We start from the raw sequence: 19,607 nt of genomic DNA, 5'->3' as shown, positions 1-19,607 counted from the left end.
GTGATATACCTTGGACCTAAAGTTTCCTCTTGCATATATACGGCATTGATGCAATTTGGTGTTTGCTCAGATGTTAACGGAGAGCAGAATAGCAAAAATGAATATTGCTTTGCAGCTCAGAGGACCAAATTTTGCCCCTGAAATGTGATATTTACAAAAGGGAAGGGGGCAATTCCCTGCTTTGTTCTTAGGAGTCATTATACTTCCTTTCAGAAAAGGGTTTCTTTTCTCAAAACTAATTCTTAAAAAATAATAAGAAAAGAGCTGTAAAGATTTAACAATATCCATTCATTTTAAAATACAGGAGAGATTTCTACATTAAACCAGTTGGATTTTTTAAACACTGCTGATAGAAGCATTTCCAGACTCAGCTCCACATTTTCTTTCTTCCATTGGTCACTCCTCAGAGTCTGTAGGCACTTTTAGCGGTGTTTCTGTGATTTCTCTCTCTCCTCAGGCTTTCAAGACTCTGTAACTCAAGCTTCAAATAATAGAAGGATAGATTAGATGATGATTTTGCACTGTTTCTATGGGTGATTATAGTGGTTCAATGTTCCTCATGCTATCATAAAAACTACAAGCAAGCTTGCAGTTCAAAATTTCAGTTGCTCTGCATACTTTGCATAGAATTCATGGGTTTTTCTGTGTTTGAAGAGATTTGATGACACAAATTTTGATTTTTAGAGGATTATTTATTATATCCATAGCTTTAGCACATAGAAGTGATTTTTATTAAACAAATATTCATCCTTTTAAGCTCTAGGGATAAGTTCTCGAAGTTTCTTCAGATTGAGGCAAAGTGCTTAAATTGTATTTCTAAGTGGGCAACTCAGAATTTCCTCAGGGATCAGAGCTGGAGGGAGCTCCACTAAGCTATGCTAACCCCGATGTAGTGAATGGTTCCTGTGGTACAGCATGTGGCTATACACTGCCCTAATCTATACCATGGGAGGCACGGGTTGGCCTTGGAAGCAGGGAGCCATAGCTGGGTGTCTTGACAGTCCTTTGCCTTTTCATACCTTTTTGCTGAGGGGAGGGTAACCACAGTAGTAAACTCTGCCATAAGATTATGCTTAGCTTGGTCTAATTTTGTAACAATGAGTTTTACAAAGGGTTAGTAACTATATATCTCCAGTAGCACTTCCACAGATGAGATTCAAAGTCAATGAAAATCATGGCCAAAATTGTGGGCATACGAAGTTCATTATGGCATAAATTGACACCAGTTCAATAAACATAACACTTCAGACTGATTTAACATCTATCCTGAAAAGCTCAACCTGCTCACATATAATATTCTCAGTTTTCTTCCCCACAACCAACATTTTAGTGCCTGTCATTAGAAAATGTCTTCTTAAATATCCCTTACTCATTTTGAATAGTGTGAGAGAATAAATAGCTTTAGCCCTGAATGCTTTGGGCCCAATGTTATTTGTAGCAACAACATTAATAATACCACTTATTTTTGTTATTAATGTGAATAATGTGCTACTATTTTGTGATCACAGGGAATAATACTGTAATATTGAAGAAGTGCAAGTTGCTTTCAATCAATGATTGCCAGCCTTCAAACAGCAAGTTCAGCATTGTGGATACCCTTCAGGTCATACAGCTTGCTTCCCTATTTATTCATGGGGCTTTGGTATTTATTTGTTAGTTGCATGATGATCTCCATCTTTTAAATTTAGAAGTTGCATGGCTATATTGATGATATTTTAAAAGTAAAGAAGTCAAGTTTTTAAGTGGGCACAGTGCAGAAGATATGATTTTTGGCCCTAAATTTTTCAGAGAGTGTGCCTCCTCCTTCCTGAACCTCCAAGAGGGATCCCCACAGTAGGACTATCATCAACCCATTAGGCTCTTTAGAGAAGATGTCTCCTAGCGTCCCAGCTGCTTCAGTGTATAGCATGAAGTCTACTTCTAGTAGAGAGCTAGTAAGCCTTGTTACTGACAGAGTTCAACTTAAGCAGACTGCATCTCAGGAAAGGGTGAACCTCAGTCCAAGGGGTTAGGTTTTCCCATTCACCAAATGGAGAGGACTTGTTCCCAGTTTTCCTGCCTGTGGATAAAGAAGGCATAATGTTCTTCTCAAGAACCCAGGAGAAGACAAGCCAGTAACACGTGAAGACCTTTGAGTAGATGGAGAATGCCCATGCTACCCCTGAGAATTTTTTTTTAATATTAAGAGTGAGTGAGATGTTGGAAGAAGGAATAATCTCTTGAGCAGAGGGAGAATCTGAGACAAAATGGGAATTACATAATAACAGTTTTCCCTGGCCTGACCTGAGTGATCAGAGGTTTCTGTGAATCATTAAGCCCAGTTAATGCACCTTCAGGAAATTCACTTTCACATAAAGTTCCAAAACCAAGCAGGAGAATTGCTTCTAATAGAGCAATAAATAAATATCTGCCTTTTAAAAGACCATAACCACACAGCTCACACTTTGTCATCGCTCAGATTGTCTGAGGTTGTCAATACAGCTTGCGCAAGTTCAGTTGCCTGAGAGAAAGAGGTGGTTCATTACAGTAACGTTCAAAGGAAAGTGTACTGCTAATTTCCCAGATGACTATTCAAGTGATCCGTTGGAATCCCATGCTGCTTTTGCCTTGGTATTTTCAAAAGCTAATTTATCATATTCTGAGCTGCCAGTCCTGCAAGGTTAACCTGGAAAGCTTAAGTTTCTTCCTCCTTCATCATATTCAGATGACTGTATTCCTGCCTTAGATTTGTCAATGACCATTATCTCATGTCACAGCTAGCAAGGAATTCAGCTTCGAATAGTATCTTCATGAATGGGCCTGTTGCAGATACAATTGCGAGTAGTTGAGTTCATTCTCACATAACACGTATTGTGTGGTGCCCCTTTGGTGTGTGGTGAAAATTCACTTTCTCTTCTAACACCTACAGATCTTACCCTGACGAAATCTGCTCAGTTCAGGGCAACCTCCATGTAGACAGTTTTAGCATAGAATCATATTTTGAAGACAGTGCCAACTTAGAGTCCTGTCTTTGGTTATATGAAAAATGAACATTTTCTGATTGTTGACCCAAACAGGACTTGAGCTTTGGAAGCTCTGTCACAAAGCCCATCTTTAGCCATAGTCTTCGTAGCTTCCCACGAGGAAGCTGGCATAACCACTAGTGATTAACTGTAGGTGTTCATCGCTGCCATGGAGGAGCTCGTGCCCTTACTTTCTTGGCAATAAAAGGAAGCCAGGTGTCAGTCCCCTCCCTGTTATTAGAGTTAGCCTTTCTAAATATCCCCAAGTTTTATACAGTCCTTAAAGAAGACATATAAAAGTGATGTATGGGGATCGGTCTTGATCTTATATGGCTATAAAGCATACATCCTGTTCACCCCAGCTAGAAAATGATGTGTTCTATTTAGTTGCTACTGAATTACCTTCTAGAATTATGTAAAAACATTAGCAGGTTACTGAAAGCTTTCAATCATTGTCTTATTAGAGTTTGCCATGCGAAATAATACAAACTCTTTCCTTAAGTGCATTGCACTATTATCTGTTCTACTACTTAATATATTATAAAGAAGTTTTCTAGTGCATAGACTAGCAAGCTATAAATGAATATCCTCACCCAATAATCAGGTAAGATGGATCCAATCTTCCTTATATAAACTATTATGCAATATTACAAAAAAAAAGAATTATTATTAGTTTTCATGTCCTTAGATTTCTACTCCTGTTGATTAATTCAGTAACCTTTAGAACATGATGTTGGCCTGAAAAGTACAGTTGTTTCCATGAAGAGGCATGGGAGTTTTACATATTTTTTTTAAAAACTGCTTTGCAAATTCTTTGCACAACAAACCTCACCAATATGTAAACAGGGCTCTAGCTACTGTGTTTGTCCACAGCTAGAGCTACAGATGAACACAGTGTAGTTGTGTGATGACAGGAACAGCTGACTCATTAGTAGAGAGCAGTGAAAGGTAATTAACCCTGGGAAAAGTACAGCTGCCATGCGAGCTGTTCCTTTCTGTAGGATCTGATTAGAAATTAGTGTTAAACCACTGATTCTTTAAAAAAAAGTCATTGATAATTCACTTTCTCTCTCAGGTGTGGCCCCTAAAAGGGGCCTAGGATAGAACTAGTGTACAAAAGGTCTTCTATCTAAAAAGGCCTTTTCTGGGAGAAATACACACCTGTTTGGCTGCTTCTGGACTTTTCTTAACCATGAATATTGTCCCAGCTTTGAATGTTTTGAGGACACCCTCCAAGTCTATGGGCAGTACAGAGAATGCATTGTCAAAATGATTTAAGGTAGAACATTGTTGATTGCCATAATGGTGCCTTTAGTGAGGCTGATTATTTAAAAGTCACAGCTACTACTTCTTGTGTCAGGACATAGTTCTGATGCAAAATGATGCAGACCACTTTAAAAGAAAACAAAAATCTGTCTCCTGGTGTAGGTGAGCACAGCATATGAAAAAAAATGATTACGCCCTGAGCACAAGAGCCACCTCGCATCCCACACCTTTTCCTGTACATGTATTGGCATTTGAGGTGTAAACAGAAGAGGCAGAACCCATGATTTAATGTGACATCCAAACAACAAACTAGCCTATTCCATATATATTCAGACATCTGATATAGGCCTACTTATCAAGAATGACATGACTATCAAATAAAATAGCAAAATTTCATTGATGTGCTATCAGAATTTCTAAACTGCTCTTTAATATTTACAGCTGTCATATCCAAAATCCTTTCTAATCACCTTACTTTGTAAGATCATCTGACCAGGACTGTATCTTTGTATACCTGTGTGATTAGTATCAAGTGTATGTGACTGCTTCCACATGCAAATAACATGTATTATTGAGGTCCACGAGAGTGTTCTGGTTGTTTTCAGTGGAGCCAGGCTTACACTAGGGAGCCTGAAAGAAAACTGTGTTTAAAGTGATGAAGTTTGTAAGACATCTCGCCATAGGAAGGCTTTTTTCATCTTGCTCAAGTCAAATTTGCTGCAATAGGATGAATAATAGATTACTATTATTTACCAATATAAAATAACATTACAAAGGTATGTTTCTGTAGTGTTATTGTTTAGTGGTACAGTGGGCCATTTTCTTACCACACATCTAATATACTCACACTGAAATAAACTTTTCTCTTTCAGTTACTTTTAAATTAAATACAGTGCTTGCTGGGTACAATATTTGAAATATTGAATATTCAATATTTGAATATTTGAATATTGTACCCATATTGTATGCGAGATGTCTTACAAACTTCATCACTTTAAACACAGTTTTCTTTCAGGCTCCCTAGTGTAAGCCTGGCTCCATTGAAAACAACCAGAACACTCTCGTGGACCTCAATGAATATTTGAAACCACTTAATGTTACCACAAACATATAGACAGATAGATAGATATACACACTTTATTGACATTTTCAACACTGAGAGCAGAAACTTTCAAAGTAAAACAGTTAAAGATATTTCCTAGGAGAATGTTTCTCTTCATAGGAAAACAAGTGAAACACATTTTTAAGATAAAGACCTGACATGCCAAGAGTACAGTTACCTCTGGATTGCCTAATATGCTAGGAGAGAACATAAATGTGTTTTAAATTATTTTGCCATTAATCATGCATTAATTAGTACTCATTCTTCTCAGAAGTGTCCTTTTCTATTTGTTCAGGGTTTGGTTTTTTTTACTAAAAAAGCATGAAAATAAAAAGGAAACTTTTTTTCTTGGAAATCCCAAGTAATAGCATACTCTTGAAGTATCTGGTTGAGTTTCAGAGGAAGTGACAACATGAGCAGGCTATTAAATTGATGAATGCCTGAGGGCGAAAATAATATTCACCATCTTAAAACATGGTTAGAAATGCACAAAAGCACTTCACAGCACTCTATGTCGTTATCCTCATTTAGCTGAAAGGTGAAGAGACTTGCTGAAGGTCAAAGAATAGATCAGTGGCAGAGGCAGGAAGAGAGTTCCAGAATCCCTTTTTTCCAACTATTTGCTCAATCACAGTACCTTCTGTATATGTCTATGGCAGAAGACAGGTGCCATTTTAGGAAATAACCTTCGCCCCACTCTAGAATCATAAAAGGCTCCAAAAAGGGAATGTAAACAGCCATGCCTGGTGTCACTGACCTCTTAACATAACTTTAAACAGACTGAACACCCTTTTACTTGCTCCACACACCTGCCCCAAACATTTGCTGAGTGAAACCTTTTCAGATAAGAAGTCTGTCCCAGTGAACATTTTACATGCACATTTTGGTATCTGACAAATATTAGTCATTTTTTTTGCGTATCCTCTATGACATTGATTTTCAAGGTGTATTTTTGTTCTTGTTTTATTTTTTCCTGTGCTCTTCAGCATGTTCCCAGGATCTTCAGGGCAGTGCAGTAGCGCAAGCAAGCCCCATTATCTTTAGCAGTTAGGGTCATTACAAGTCTTTTAGATGGTGCAGACTGTACTTCACATGGCACTCTTGAAGCTAATGAACATATGTGATTTGCATGTTGAGGGAAGGCACACTTCTTCCCTTTGTGTGACTTTCCCTTTCTTGGGGCATGTCTGTCATGCTTAATGAAGAGAGCTTGGCATTCAGAAAGGGGAAGATGAATGCATAGGATAGCAGAATGGTAGTTATATCTCTTTTTATAAAAATAGTTTGTATTTTTAGGTTCATTGTTCCTTTTGACTCCATGTCAGAGAATGTTCAATGAGCTAATTAGCCATGGGTTTTGTCCAGCGTAAGAATTGCAATGTCCTCATTCTGGCTATTAAATCAGCCCCCAGAAATTTGGCTGGAACTGCCAGAATTCACAGGGAAGGAATATAGTAACCTAGATTAAGCCTGTAAGTATTTGAGAGTGAGCACTTTTACTGAACCTAATCAGTTCCAGCACTTCTGCAGAGGTTAAATGCAACCGTAACAGCATCCCCATAAAATTGCCCTTCAAAATCATCGGTTCCTAACTAGCTTGCTGGAAACCATGTATGGTACAAGGACTGTAACAGTGGTGGCTAAACAGCAGGCATGTAGCAACTCCAGAACCAGACCAGAATCTTGTGATTTTGAAGGAGGTTATAACAGAGTAATTAAAACAACACAATTTCGCTGCTCTTAGTCATACTGATCTGTGTGCTCAAGCATCTCCCACTGGCCTCAATCCTGCAACTACTAAGCACCCCTTTTGATGAGCAGAGCATGGTCATCTTTTGCTGAAGTCAGTAGTGGTTCCCCCACACAGAACCTTACAACAGAGATGACTCTATGCAGGAAAAGTCATCCAGGCTGAAAAAGAGTAAACATGTTTTAAAAGAAAACAAACCTTGTGTTCCAGAGTCAATGACACATGCTCTTTGAACTTTCTTTTAAAATTGCTCTGAAATCATGAGGTTGTTACGGTGTGGTTTTACTCAAAATAATGCATATCATTGTAACACAAGCCTTGAAGTTAAGTGGCTACTTTAATGAAACATAGTTACCATAGTTACGGCAGGAGAACAGAGAATAACTTTTAGTTCTTTTGAAGCTATGAATTAGTTTAAAAAGAGGAAAAGGAATAAACAAGCATGCAGAAGTTTATTATTCAGTTTCATGCCTGATCAACTCTAAAAAAGAAAAACTCTCCCTAGACTAGGGCATTAACATTTTCCAGCTGAAATCTGTAATTGCCCATCAACAAACACAAAATTACATTTAAACTCTTCAGTATGTCTGTTTCCATGTTTTTTTCCTGAGTCAGAGAAGAAACAGATTTTTCCAAAGTTCTGCTTTCAGCATTTTGTTAATAACTGACATTTTACAGCATCCTGGTTGCTAAAAAAAATAATGTCCTAAAGGCAATAATACATTGCTAAACACAACTCATGAAATCTATGGTCTAGCTCTGTTATTCATTATAAACACTATCTTAAGGTTGATGAGAGGGAAATGAGAATTTATCATAGTGAAGATGTCTTCTAGGACCAGCTTCATTGTTTTTCAGTTTAGCATTGAGATGTGCTCTATCCCTGAAGTGTTAATGGAGGTCACTGCTGTTGCTCTCCTTTACTGTGTCAAAGCAAAGGAGTTCTTACACAGTTGACTATTGAGAAACAAAATGATATTCTTTCCAGTATATCACCTTCAGCTTATGAGCCTCTAGAGCAGCAGTGATTAACAGGACTTTTACAAAGTTTCTGTGTAGTTACAAGGACAGCTTCAATCTTCTGTCATTTTTTTGCATTAGCTATGATTATGCTTTTACCACCAAAATGCATTTATTTTAAAGGTAACAATACAGACTCAGAGAATAGCTTATGTTTCATCTATATTTATCAGCACTCACTGTACATTTGTGTCTTCATTACCAGGAAATATTAAGGGACATTGTGCCATCTATTCCTGTTTACAGTTTATTATGCAGAGATAGGAAACACTTAGCATGTAAAATGAATGTAGAAATTATTCCTGGATAGAAACACGGACATTTCCCACTCGTTGGCTCTTTCTCCTCCATCACCGGATCAGAGTGTAATTGTCAGTAATCAGGCCTGCTTGCTGCTGATAAAACCACTCTGAATGCTAGCAGCCTTCTTTGTGTGATGACTCAATTATTCCAGAAGTGCCTCATCAAATCTGCCCCATCAGCTGGGCTAATAAATAAGGAGAAGAAACTGGCCCCCCAAAGCAAATTATAAATCCATTTGCATTAACCATTTCGCTGGTCCATGATCTAGGCAGAAATAAGCATGGCAGATTGTGTTAAGCTTATTTGAATATGTTTATAATGTTTACAGCATGCAACCTTTTTTTTTTTTTTTTTTTTTTTTCACAAGGTGTTGGAATTATCGGTCATGAATAGCATCTAAATGCAGTTATGTTAATTACAGCAAAGCCTCAGGCATCTTGAAGGGATAGTTTGTTGCTTAAATCAGGTGAAAGTTAAACCCTTCTGCTAGGCAAAATACGATCTTGCACATGGCATTGGAATTACTGCCATGTTTAAAAGAGAGGATGAGTGCAAAGGATGTGTTTTTACAGGTAGTGGAAGGACAACTGCCTGTGTTACCAGGCTGCCTTGCACTGGTAACATGACCTCCTGTTCATCTCAGGGTAGAACTAAGTAAGATAAAGTTTAGCCTTATAGTTGGGAAAGAAAACACAATAGTTGAAGCAGCAATAGTTCTGTTTCATGTGTACTCTGCACTTAATTGAAGTGCAAAGATGAGTACTCTGCCCCAAAGAAATTCCTTTCTGAAGCCCAAGTTATACAAAAATGATGTTTCCAAGTAGAATCCTTCAGATTTCCAAGAGTGCCCATGTGTACTGCAGTGAGGGTGTTAAAGCGAAGCATCAGAAGGCCAAATGAAATTCATTTCTTTACTCATGTGGTGAACATTACACGTGCACTTAAGGATCTCACTGAGGTGACCCATAAATTAGTGCAGAACTTTACATATTAAGTTAGGTACTTCAGCCTGTGCAGTATAAAGATCGGACTTCAGTGAAGAGCTCAATATATCTTCATTGATTTGTAATGGCATCTTTTGCTTTCACATATTTTTTTCTCAAACACTAAATATGTTGCATTATTTTATCTTGAGAAAGAGAAATTACTGTCACTGTAGAAACAAAAAATATTCAGGGATCATAATGGTAAGCACATTGGATTTTGTTTCCTTAGCTATCACTTCCATTCTGAGTTGGCAAATCACAAACTGGTGTGATCATTCATTTTCATATTTGCAATACATCAACTAGTGGCGTGGTAAATGAAAGAAAATCAAATTAACGTAATGGAAATGATATCCATGATGATCAAAAAAAGTTGTTGGGGACTTTTACAGTGTAGTACAGCTTTGTGTACTGCAATTCTAACAGAAAACAACCTCAGACTTCTAGTGAGATAATTTTTGACTGTAGAATATGTCTTTTCTCATTATTAAATCCTCAGGAACTCTAGTAATCTGACCTGAATGAGTGGACTTTCACCCATAGACACCCATAGACAAGAATGGTTGCTTGAAGGGATTTGTCACACACATCTGATGTCGAGGATCAGGGCCCAAACGGTGATTCACATCAGTATCCTGGTATGACTCATGGATCTCAGTAGGATGGCACTTCAGAGTCAGTACAAAATCATGTTACACTGGAAATGGCTATAAACCAAAGAATGAATTGCAAAGGTTCCAGGTGACTTCACTGAACCATTACACTGTCAAATCAAGCAACTCATTTATTCTGTCTTTGTGGGTTTATAAAGTTTATTATTCAGCTGAATTGAGGTGCTGGTTGAAAAGAGTGCAGGTTTTCTTTGTAGGCAGGCAAACTTCACCTTCAGGATTAAAAAATTCTGTTCAGACAGATAGGGAGTTGAAGTGTAGACATAATTTGCCATCTGTAAATCCTTTTGAATTCTTTACTAAAACAAACAAATGAGTTAATGCAACCTATTAATGGATTGGGCCAAATGAAGATATGTGTGGACTTAAGGGGAGTGATCCCACCAAAGAACCTTGGCTGACAAATAAGTAAGTGAATTCTACCTGATTTCCATCAACAACAATCTTATCATCAAAGTCACCAATAACCTAGATACATGTTCTTTATGGGCTCTTGATGCCGAGATCTTAACTTTTCCAGTTGGCATTGCAGACTTTTATCTGCACTTCTTGCAATACCTCAAAATTTGGCCAATGATTAATTTTATAATTCATAAAATATACTAAAATAAAGTGTTTCTCAATAGCTTATTGTATAAGATCTTGATGTTACTGTGAAATCAACACTAACTCTTGTTTGCTAACTGAAGTATCAGATCCCAGCACTTACATTTGAAATGTAAGTTGCTTCTTGGAGTGTAGACACAGGTGATGCATAGTTTATATTCCATTAGGGATACATCACATCCCATGACACAGCATAATCCTACACACCCTGTTTATAACATGACAAATGCATGACATTGCATTAGACTTTTTATGAAACACTGTATCTTCAAATGTGGGTACTCACCCACGAATCAGCTGTATGGCAGCCAGCACCCTGTTATGTGACAGAAATAGAAAATAGCACATTTAAACTTACTAACGAGTAACTTCTGTTGCGATTAAACAACAACAACAAGAGGGGTTTGGGTTTTGTGCTTTATATAAGGTCTTGCTTTTGTCCTACTGTAGCACACTCTGCTTTACAAAGATAGCTGATGATGTTGCATGAGGGGCAGATGGGAGCGAAATAGCAAATGGCACTGTTGCATGTAGTTTTCCAGTACAATTTTAAAACCTGCCCCCCAGCCCTGACCCAGCCCAGACTCCTCTTCTTAAAAGGAGAATTTTCAATGTATTAGCTTTTTATGTAAAGTTAAATGCGAAAAGTTTTGTATATTTTCCTCTCCTTTGTGCACTTTTCCAAGTGGATCTCAGCTGTGGTGTCTTAACTCTCGGTCCCTTAGGATGAGAGAGACAGCAGATGGGGTTAGGGCAGAGGGCTGATGCTTCTGACAGCAAACGGCCTGGTTGTTGAGTGGAAGCTGTGAGCGTCAGGAAGCTCCTTTTCCCCAGAGAACCAACTAACCACTGAAGAAAGTTGAAAATGAGCCCTTTGAGAAACGCTATTAAAAGTAGTAAAAAATTGCAATTGTGCAGATGATGTGCTGCTGTGTGGTTATTCGGATGCTAATGAGTTTGACATTAGGGAACTCAAAGGGTTTACAGCTACTCCCTTATGTGATTTGGTTCTTTATTGGCAATCTTTGAGAAAATAAATGAAAAATATAATGCTAATAAATACATAACATGATAGGATTTTAGACAAAAAGCTGCTAAGTTTTAAGCTTTAAAGCGAGCTTTGTTCACCATTGTAGTTATTCTCAGAGATCTTTTGTTTTAGGTTAGTGTGTTTTGAACAAAGAGGAAGAGGCAGGTAGAAAGCTTTAAGACTCTTCTTGGTTTTTTTCATGGATATTGAACTAGAATAACAGGGAAAGAGGCCTTTGAGGATAAACAACATCTTTTTCCAGCAACATATTGGCTAGAAAATGGCTTAAAAAATCTTTTCACTATTGGGCTGTTTTGTTCTGGGTTTTCTCCCTTCTTTATCATCCTGCATCTGTTGTCTGTTTTGCTATTTGATAAAAGCGTATTTATTTTAATTAAAAGTTATTGATGGGATGCAACTAATATTCTATCTATTGGGACTCAAGCAGAAATTAGTCACTCAATGAACTCTAGCTTCCCAGAGAATCTGTTTAGAATGAGCCTTTCCAATTTCAGAAATGTAACATTATAAATTTTACTGACAAAACTTCATCAGATATCATTAATTGAATACTTAAAGTATCACTTTCAAGTTCCAAAAGTTTATCTGTAAACTTTGCCATAATTGGAATATGTTGAATGAACAGATCTATTTTCCTAAATACACTGGATACTATTTGAAAAGGACCTATGAAGTTGCAAGTGATAGTAAAATTTTTATATTTTGGTCACTAGTGGCAGGAGTGATGCCAAAATAAAGCCTTCCCATAATAACTGCTTACAGCCATGTTTTTCAGGTTGCAAGAACCTACAACTTTAAGTGTTCGAAGGGTTTGGGTATTCATTATTTCTGAATACAAGGCCCTCAGTATTGTACACTCAGATACAAACTTCTGCAGCTCTTCTTCCCTTGCTGTTACTGTTGATTTAGAGGGAGATTCCTCACAGAAAGGAATAAAAACTGAGCATGGAGAAATGTCAAGGATTTCCTTCAGTTTGCTTATTGTAAGAACACTACCAGTCTGCCAAACTTTAAACTTTGATATTCAAAATCAGGGAAAAAAAAAGAAAACTGAGGGGTTTTCTGCTATTATTAAAATATTTTAGAATGCTTCTCATTTATTTCACATCATGTACTGAACCATCCTACTCAGTCAAAGGGGTTCTAATGCAGTAAAAACATTTGACTAAGGATTTCTACACATAGAAACTGTGGATTTTTGTCTGTGCAAGAAGAGAAACTTTTCTTAGAGCAGGTCTATTTCATAAGCTATCGGAAAGAGCATTAACAATATAAAGAAAGTATGATCACAAAAGAAAAATTGCTATTCTTTCTGCCTTTTAAAAGCATCATTGAAGCCTGTATATCACATCTTTGAAAAACTACACAAGAAAACAATGCACCTGCATTATTTGCCCATTTGATTTAAAGAGTGTCCTGTTTCATCTACATTTTATTTAGTATAGCTGGTTTTTGCTTTTCTTTTGTTGTCTTGTTTTTCAGAGAATGAATTTCAGGATTATCTGTTAAATCAGGCAAGGCATCTTGGGCTGAGTGACGAATTTGGTCCTTTGGAATCTGCATATATTTTCACCCAGAAACACATAAAGGTGGGATAATTTATTTACAAAAATTAATTTGAGTCAAAATATTCCTCTATATTGGTACTAGAATACTATGTGGTTTCATGTGTAGTGTCTCGTGTACTAGGACTATTTTTCTCGTATAGCATCTGCTGTTTTAAGAACAGTAGCCATCAACAGTCAGATATAACAATATTGAACAATTGAAAAAGTTATACATCTTTGTAAATACTAGAAATTCTAGTTTTTAAGTTTCAGAACTACACTCTGTTAGCATTACATACTGACAGGAACACAACTATCTTTGAATCTATATGACTCCAGAAGTGAGAATGTATTTCATAATGCACTGCTTAAATTTAATCTGTGAGGGATAGATTATTTGTGATTTTATTTTTTTTTATAATGCTTATTGAGTTTTTTTTAACTACATATCAGTTGGGTAGGATACAAACTTTGGTGTATCTGTAAGAAACTTCAAAGTGTCAAAGCACTTTTTTCTTTGTGAATAGTGACACTTTTTTCCTTCTAAAAAATGTATTTAGTACATAGTAGCCCAGGAAGTAGTAACAAGACATTGACATAAATAAAAAATAAAAATCCAGGAAAAAAAGCCTCTGGAAAGTAGGAACACACATCAGCTTGTGTTGAGCTGCATTTCAGCATGGTAGACTATATAATTTTTCTCTAAATTTAAAAAGCTAGCAGTTGCCCCTTAATTTCATAAAGCTGTGACTCTGCCCTCTAAAGCCTTGGTAAAGCAGACTAATAGAAATACTTGGCACATGTTGGTTACCTAAGGGAATAATAGAACTATTTGCTGTAGTCGTTTGGCAAAAGGACATAAACATATGGCTTTGGTTTATATTCAGCACTGCCAGTTGTGCAAAGTTGCATGGCTGAAGTATACAACAGCAGTGACAACTCAGAAATTAGAAGTGAGAATCAAAATAAATCATCCTCAGTACAAAGCTCTTGAAACTTGCCTCTGATTCAAGGTTTATTTTGTTGCTGCATATTTTCAAGTAGTGACTTCAATATAAAAACCCATCATCTTCTCAAAAATAGATATACCATTCAACCACACTATAAAATGCCAAATTATCGATTATTTATAGGTGGTATAAACATGCTTTAAAGTTTGCATTCAGTAGATGTACTTATTTATTTTAACTCCTGAGAAATGAATACATCTGAACCAATTATTTCCATGTTATTCAACTTTCTCCTAGAGAAATCAGGAATAACGTTGTATAAACTAAAGCAAAAGTTTCAAAAATAAAGATGAGATGACTCCTTGGTTAAGAATAATCAAAATCACAAAAGAAGGCATATTTTTAGTAACAGTCTTTAAGAACATCTACTTTGTAAATATTTTTATACTTTCTGGCTATCAACATGTTATTAAAAAAAAGAAGAAGAACAAGAAACTTTAACCATGGTACAAGCAATGTTCCTAAAAATGTGGTCTTTGAATTTTGGATTTTTTTACTGCCAGTAATCCGAATATATAAGCTTTATCTAGAAGTTGCTATGTGAGTACTTTACATTTCCTTCTCGCACCGTACTCCTCACCATCAATCTGCCATTAATACTTCATATTAAAAAAAGCTATCGTAGAATGACAGAAAGATGCAGTCAGCATACATATATACACAGCCAGCCAAACAGTGCTCTGTACTTCTGGACAGGCTATAGGAAATCTTCTTGCTTTCAGGTTTTTTTTTAAAATCTTTTTATTTATGACATTATCCTCTTTTTATGCATTAGATTCTTAAATGAGTTCTTCAAAAGAAATGTTAAAATATGAGTACCAAAAGCACTGAAACCTTGCTCTGAAGGTATTATTTATTATAGGGAGAGGCACACAGTGTCATGTCACTTTGGGACGCAGTACAGCACAGACCTGGTTGTAGTGCTTAGTAGTGTCTGACTTCAACTTTGAAGTTTGTGGCTTGTGTTTGAGACTTGAGGATGGATTCCTGTGCCTCAAAAATCATCAAGTTGTTTTTGGTTTTGTTTTTTGGCAAAGTTTATTAGTCTAGTGACAGATATAGCTGTTGCCTCTATACAAACTTTTAATAGTTTACAAATTAAAAATAGTAAAGAAAAGCTATTCTTTTTTCAGACCTCTCAAGATCAGCTAAGGTTTGTCCTAGAAAAGTTGTTTGCCAAATTTCATTTTGAAAATCAGACGTAACTTTTAGTTGGAAAATCACAATGAAATGTCAACTTTTTTACTCCTCACCTCTAGATAGACTGGTTATTTCTTTTCCTCTAGCTAGTTACACAAAAGGAAACCGACTGCCAGTCCAGCAGTGTGAAACCCACTCCGGGAAAATCATGCTTGTACAAAGATTACAATAGAAATTAGAAAGTGCATAGCTCTTACATTAGCTCTTTCCAGGAGGTGCATTTCACTTTTACCTATGTCAGCAGCACTGGCTTCCCCAAGTCATAGTTTATTTCACAGTAATGTGCTGTGAAACTATGTTACCAAGATAGCAGTATCAATTTAGTTTCTGAAATTCAGAATTAAAAATGTGCAAGTAAACTGAAATAGTTGTTCTTCTTATTATTGTTATTATTATCATTTATTGCACATGCCCTATTTTCAGCTGTTAGTCATATTCTTGGATCCGATTATAATATCAGTACATGCACATGTGCACAGATAGACTCCAGGCACACAAAAAACCAAACTCAGAGCCAAATCCTGATTCTCTCACTCAGGGAAGTATTTCCAGGTGCTGCTCTCGAGTCCACTGACTGCAGTGGGATGGTACAAACAGAAGAAGTAACATTTGGTTTCTGCAGCCAGCAACTCTGAAATAGTTTGCTCTGACAGTATGATTGCTGCTATTCCACCAATAAATTCATCTGGAGAAACATCAATACCCTGTAGCAGTCACATAGCAAGTTACGCCAGTTTCAGCCAAGCAGAATTTGTGGTATCAAAGGTGACTCCAGTCAGTTTTCTGGGACCTAGTTATTGACTTACCCTTAAGTCTCAACCAATATTGAAGGAAAGGTGGAGGGAGGAGCAAATTGAAATTCACGAAGTCAGACAGAAAGCATTCCGAAACTTAGGGAGATTTCTTGGAACATGTTTTAGGAAAATAATTCAACATCGACATCCTCAGTAAATCTCCAAATCACAGAAATAGGGCATAAATGAAGCAATTCCAAGGCAAGTATTTATTTATTAGCCTGCTTGCCTAATGATTTGGGACTGCATAGCTCCTACCCCTCTGGCACTGTGTTTCTGACTGTGTATTTCCCACTAATTCCTTTTGAGTCCATTAGCTAGTTCTAACTAATTTTGAAAAGAAAATGTTTAGACAAGTTTAAAATCCATTCAATCAGAGAATCTAGGTATAAGACACAGTGTTAAAGTGGAGTTAATTCCACTATTCACTCGTCGTTATTTTTGTGAAATGTGCCCTTAAAAAATATGGGACTATAACCCTCAATAAAATATTCCTGACAAGCACTTAGATATTATCGTGATGGTAGTGCAAGGATTTTGTGCAGACATGACCATTCTATATATCCCTTATGGCTTCTTTTCTCAAGACAACATATATACTGGGAGGGAGAGTTGACCATCCCCGGCTTTGAGAGCATGAAGCACCTTCCAGAATCCATCCAACCTTTACAGTACACAGCAGTAATAAGATATGTCTTTCAATTTTACACCTTGATAACAATTACCTCTAAAAATTTCGGATGGAATTTTGCAGAGTTTAATTCTTTTGTTGTTCCATGGGTGATTTAAAGGTTTGAATACTTCTTGCTGACCATCTGAGGCTGTAATTTCACGTAAAACAATCACTATGTAGATAACAATCAGAAGTGAGAAACTTTGTTCACTCTTTCAGTATCAGGCAGTCTCTGAAAGAACTATGAAAACCCAAAGATATTGCATTTAAATTTTGAGCAAGAGAAGTCTTTTTGCTGACACACTTTAAAAAAATCACAGTTTTATTCAGTTACTTCTGTAAAACTTTCAGGTTAATGTTTGGGACTTTTTGTAAGTTAAGGTGTTTTTTTATGCAACACAGACATGATAATTATTTTAATATGTGGTATGCACCAGGCTAACTAGTTCTATAAATTTTAGGTTTGAGTTGATTAAACTTCTCTCATAGTTTCAAATTATTACAAAGAAAGGAAATCAATAGAAAAATCACCTACATTGATTTTATTGTTGGTTTTCACTTATTGTGCAGTTTTTAAATATTCATCACAATGCAACGTGCTATTTAGACCAAAGTAACTGCTGTTCAGTAGAAGCAGTGGACACTTTTTGTTTCATAATTAAAAGAGCAGCACTGTGATTGGTGTGGTATTTATTATGAAATGATGACAAAGGAGTACCAGTGGTTTTAATAGTTTTAGCTTACAGGAGCTGTTGTTAATTTTGTCTGTAGAGTTGCAGGTGAAATAATGCACAGTGGATAAATAGTCTATATTGGTTTAACTGAACATAATATATAGTGTGTTCTGGAGTTGTTTGTCTCAATAGACTATAGTAATCAAAAGTAATGAACCTATTATGTGCAGGACCTTGGAGAGCATAGAATGGCAGTAAAAGTGTGGCACATAAAAGGTTTATTAAAGGAAATTAAAGTCCATCATTGCCACACCTGCTCCCCTATTATAAGTCTATGGCAGGTCAGTGCCTTCAATCACAACTCAGCATCAGAGAACAGAGCCATGTTTCCCATTACCATTGCAGTCACATTGCAAAAACTCGTTCTCCAGGTTTTAAGGATAGTAACAAGTAAAGGCTGCCATCAGCCCCACTGCGTAAACACAAGCCACTTATGTTCCTTCACTGCTAATAATCAACATCAGATGTAAATTTAAACAGAGGAAAGATATCATTTTCTGGCTTTGAGGTGCATTTCAATCAATTTACACTTTCATTTCAGATATTGCTAACCTGTGTTCTAGAATTAGACTTCTTGAAGTACATGAACACTCTTTTCAAATGTTTGTGTTCTCTCCTGCAAATAGCTATTTTGATTCCAGTAGCTGTATATAATGTGTAACTATATATAACAACAAATAGAAAAAAAAACCCAACACAACAGGAAGTTAAAGAAATGCTTTTTCTCCCCTATAAAGGCTGACTTTACCCTTTTTCTTTCTCAGGTCAATTTTGACATATTCTGTAATGTTCTTTCAGATAAGACCTTCAAAATATCTCAGTTATCTGAGTCACATAAAGCTAAAAATAAAGCATCCTCAGATCTTCAAACTCTATAAATGTAAAAAGGCACAAACAGAACTTCTTGCACCTTCCCTCAGTAGAGCAAAACAGTTCTGCTGATCCTCGGAAAGGAAGAGTGAAATAATAGACAGGATCTTCTGTTGACATTGTTTTTTATCTTGCGACCTTTTGCAGGGAAAGATGCCAGGCATAGGCAACTTCTGGTATCCACAGAATGCATCCACCTTTTGCTCAACAGTTTTATAAAACAGATGTTGGTGTCTGCATTTGTTCCTGCATATTGATCTGCAGAAGCACATGGGACTTGCTTTGTCTACATTATGTTTGATCATCACCATTTTACAAACAGGGAAACTGAGATTCAAAACAAAGATAGATAGTAAGATATTACCGGACACTGAAGAAGAATTCCAGGGTTCCTGATATTTTGCCTAGACAAAAATTCCTCTTGAGAGAGTCTTCCTTACAGAAAAATTAAGAGTTATTTCAGAAAGAAGAGGAGTTTGCCTCCCTGGACATGGTCAAAATTCTACTGTTGTACAATCTGCTGTATGTCACTGCAGCTCTCCGCACCAGAACATGAAATCTTAATCCATTTGAATTTCAGGGGTTTGTAATAAAATCCATGGATTGAAAACCTGCCCCTACAATTATGGGTCTGGGCTGGATCCAAGACCAGAAGGTGTATATTTCCAGTGCTGGTTTAGATGTAGCCAAAAGTGTCATGAGAACAGCTGATCTTGAAAGGTCTCTCTTATTTCAGTCAGAAATCTTACTGCAACAGCTGACTTTTGGGGTGTTTGGATTTTTTGGCTGTGTTGTTTGGGTTTTTTTAATGTGAAAAACAACCCGGGCCCTTTACACTCTCCCCCCCCCCCCCCAAAAATAAAAATCTGTAACTGTGTTTTTGACCAAAACTTCTGTAAGAAGTAACTAAATGGTGAAGAATTTTAAAGCTGTACATGTGCAATTATGCACATTCAAGCAAGAGGGTTTCACATTTTAAGGATGAAGTTGTCAGAAATGCAGGTTCCAATGCAGCTATTAAG

At 36.6% G+C, this 19,607-nt stretch overlaps 1 protein-coding gene across 1 annotated transcript in view; it reads left to right on the top strand.

Annotated features, from left to right (window-relative positions):
- ST18 (suppression of tumorigenicity 18, zinc finger) overlaps positions 1 to 19,607 on the top strand; it is a 171,836-nt gene that overhangs the window by 81,044 nt on the left and 71,185 nt on the right. Inside the window, exon 3 of the mRNA XM_010574395.1 lies at positions 13,240 to 13,346. Within this exon, the coding sequence (XP_010572697.1) occupies positions 13,240 to 13,346 (107 nt within the window). The remainder of the gene's footprint in view (positions 1 to 13,239; positions 13,347 to 19,607) is intronic.

This window comes from Haliaeetus leucocephalus, unplaced genomic scaffold (assembly GCF_000737465.1).
Source record: "Haliaeetus leucocephalus isolate CR32 unplaced genomic scaffold, Haliaeetus_leucocephalus-4.0 Scaffold428, whole genome shotgun sequence".
Classification (NCBI taxonomy): domain Eukaryota; kingdom Metazoa; phylum Chordata; class Aves; order Accipitriformes; family Accipitridae; genus Haliaeetus; species Haliaeetus leucocephalus.
Note: the sequence above shows the minus strand (reverse complement) of the source record. Positions and strands in the feature narration are given on the sequence as shown.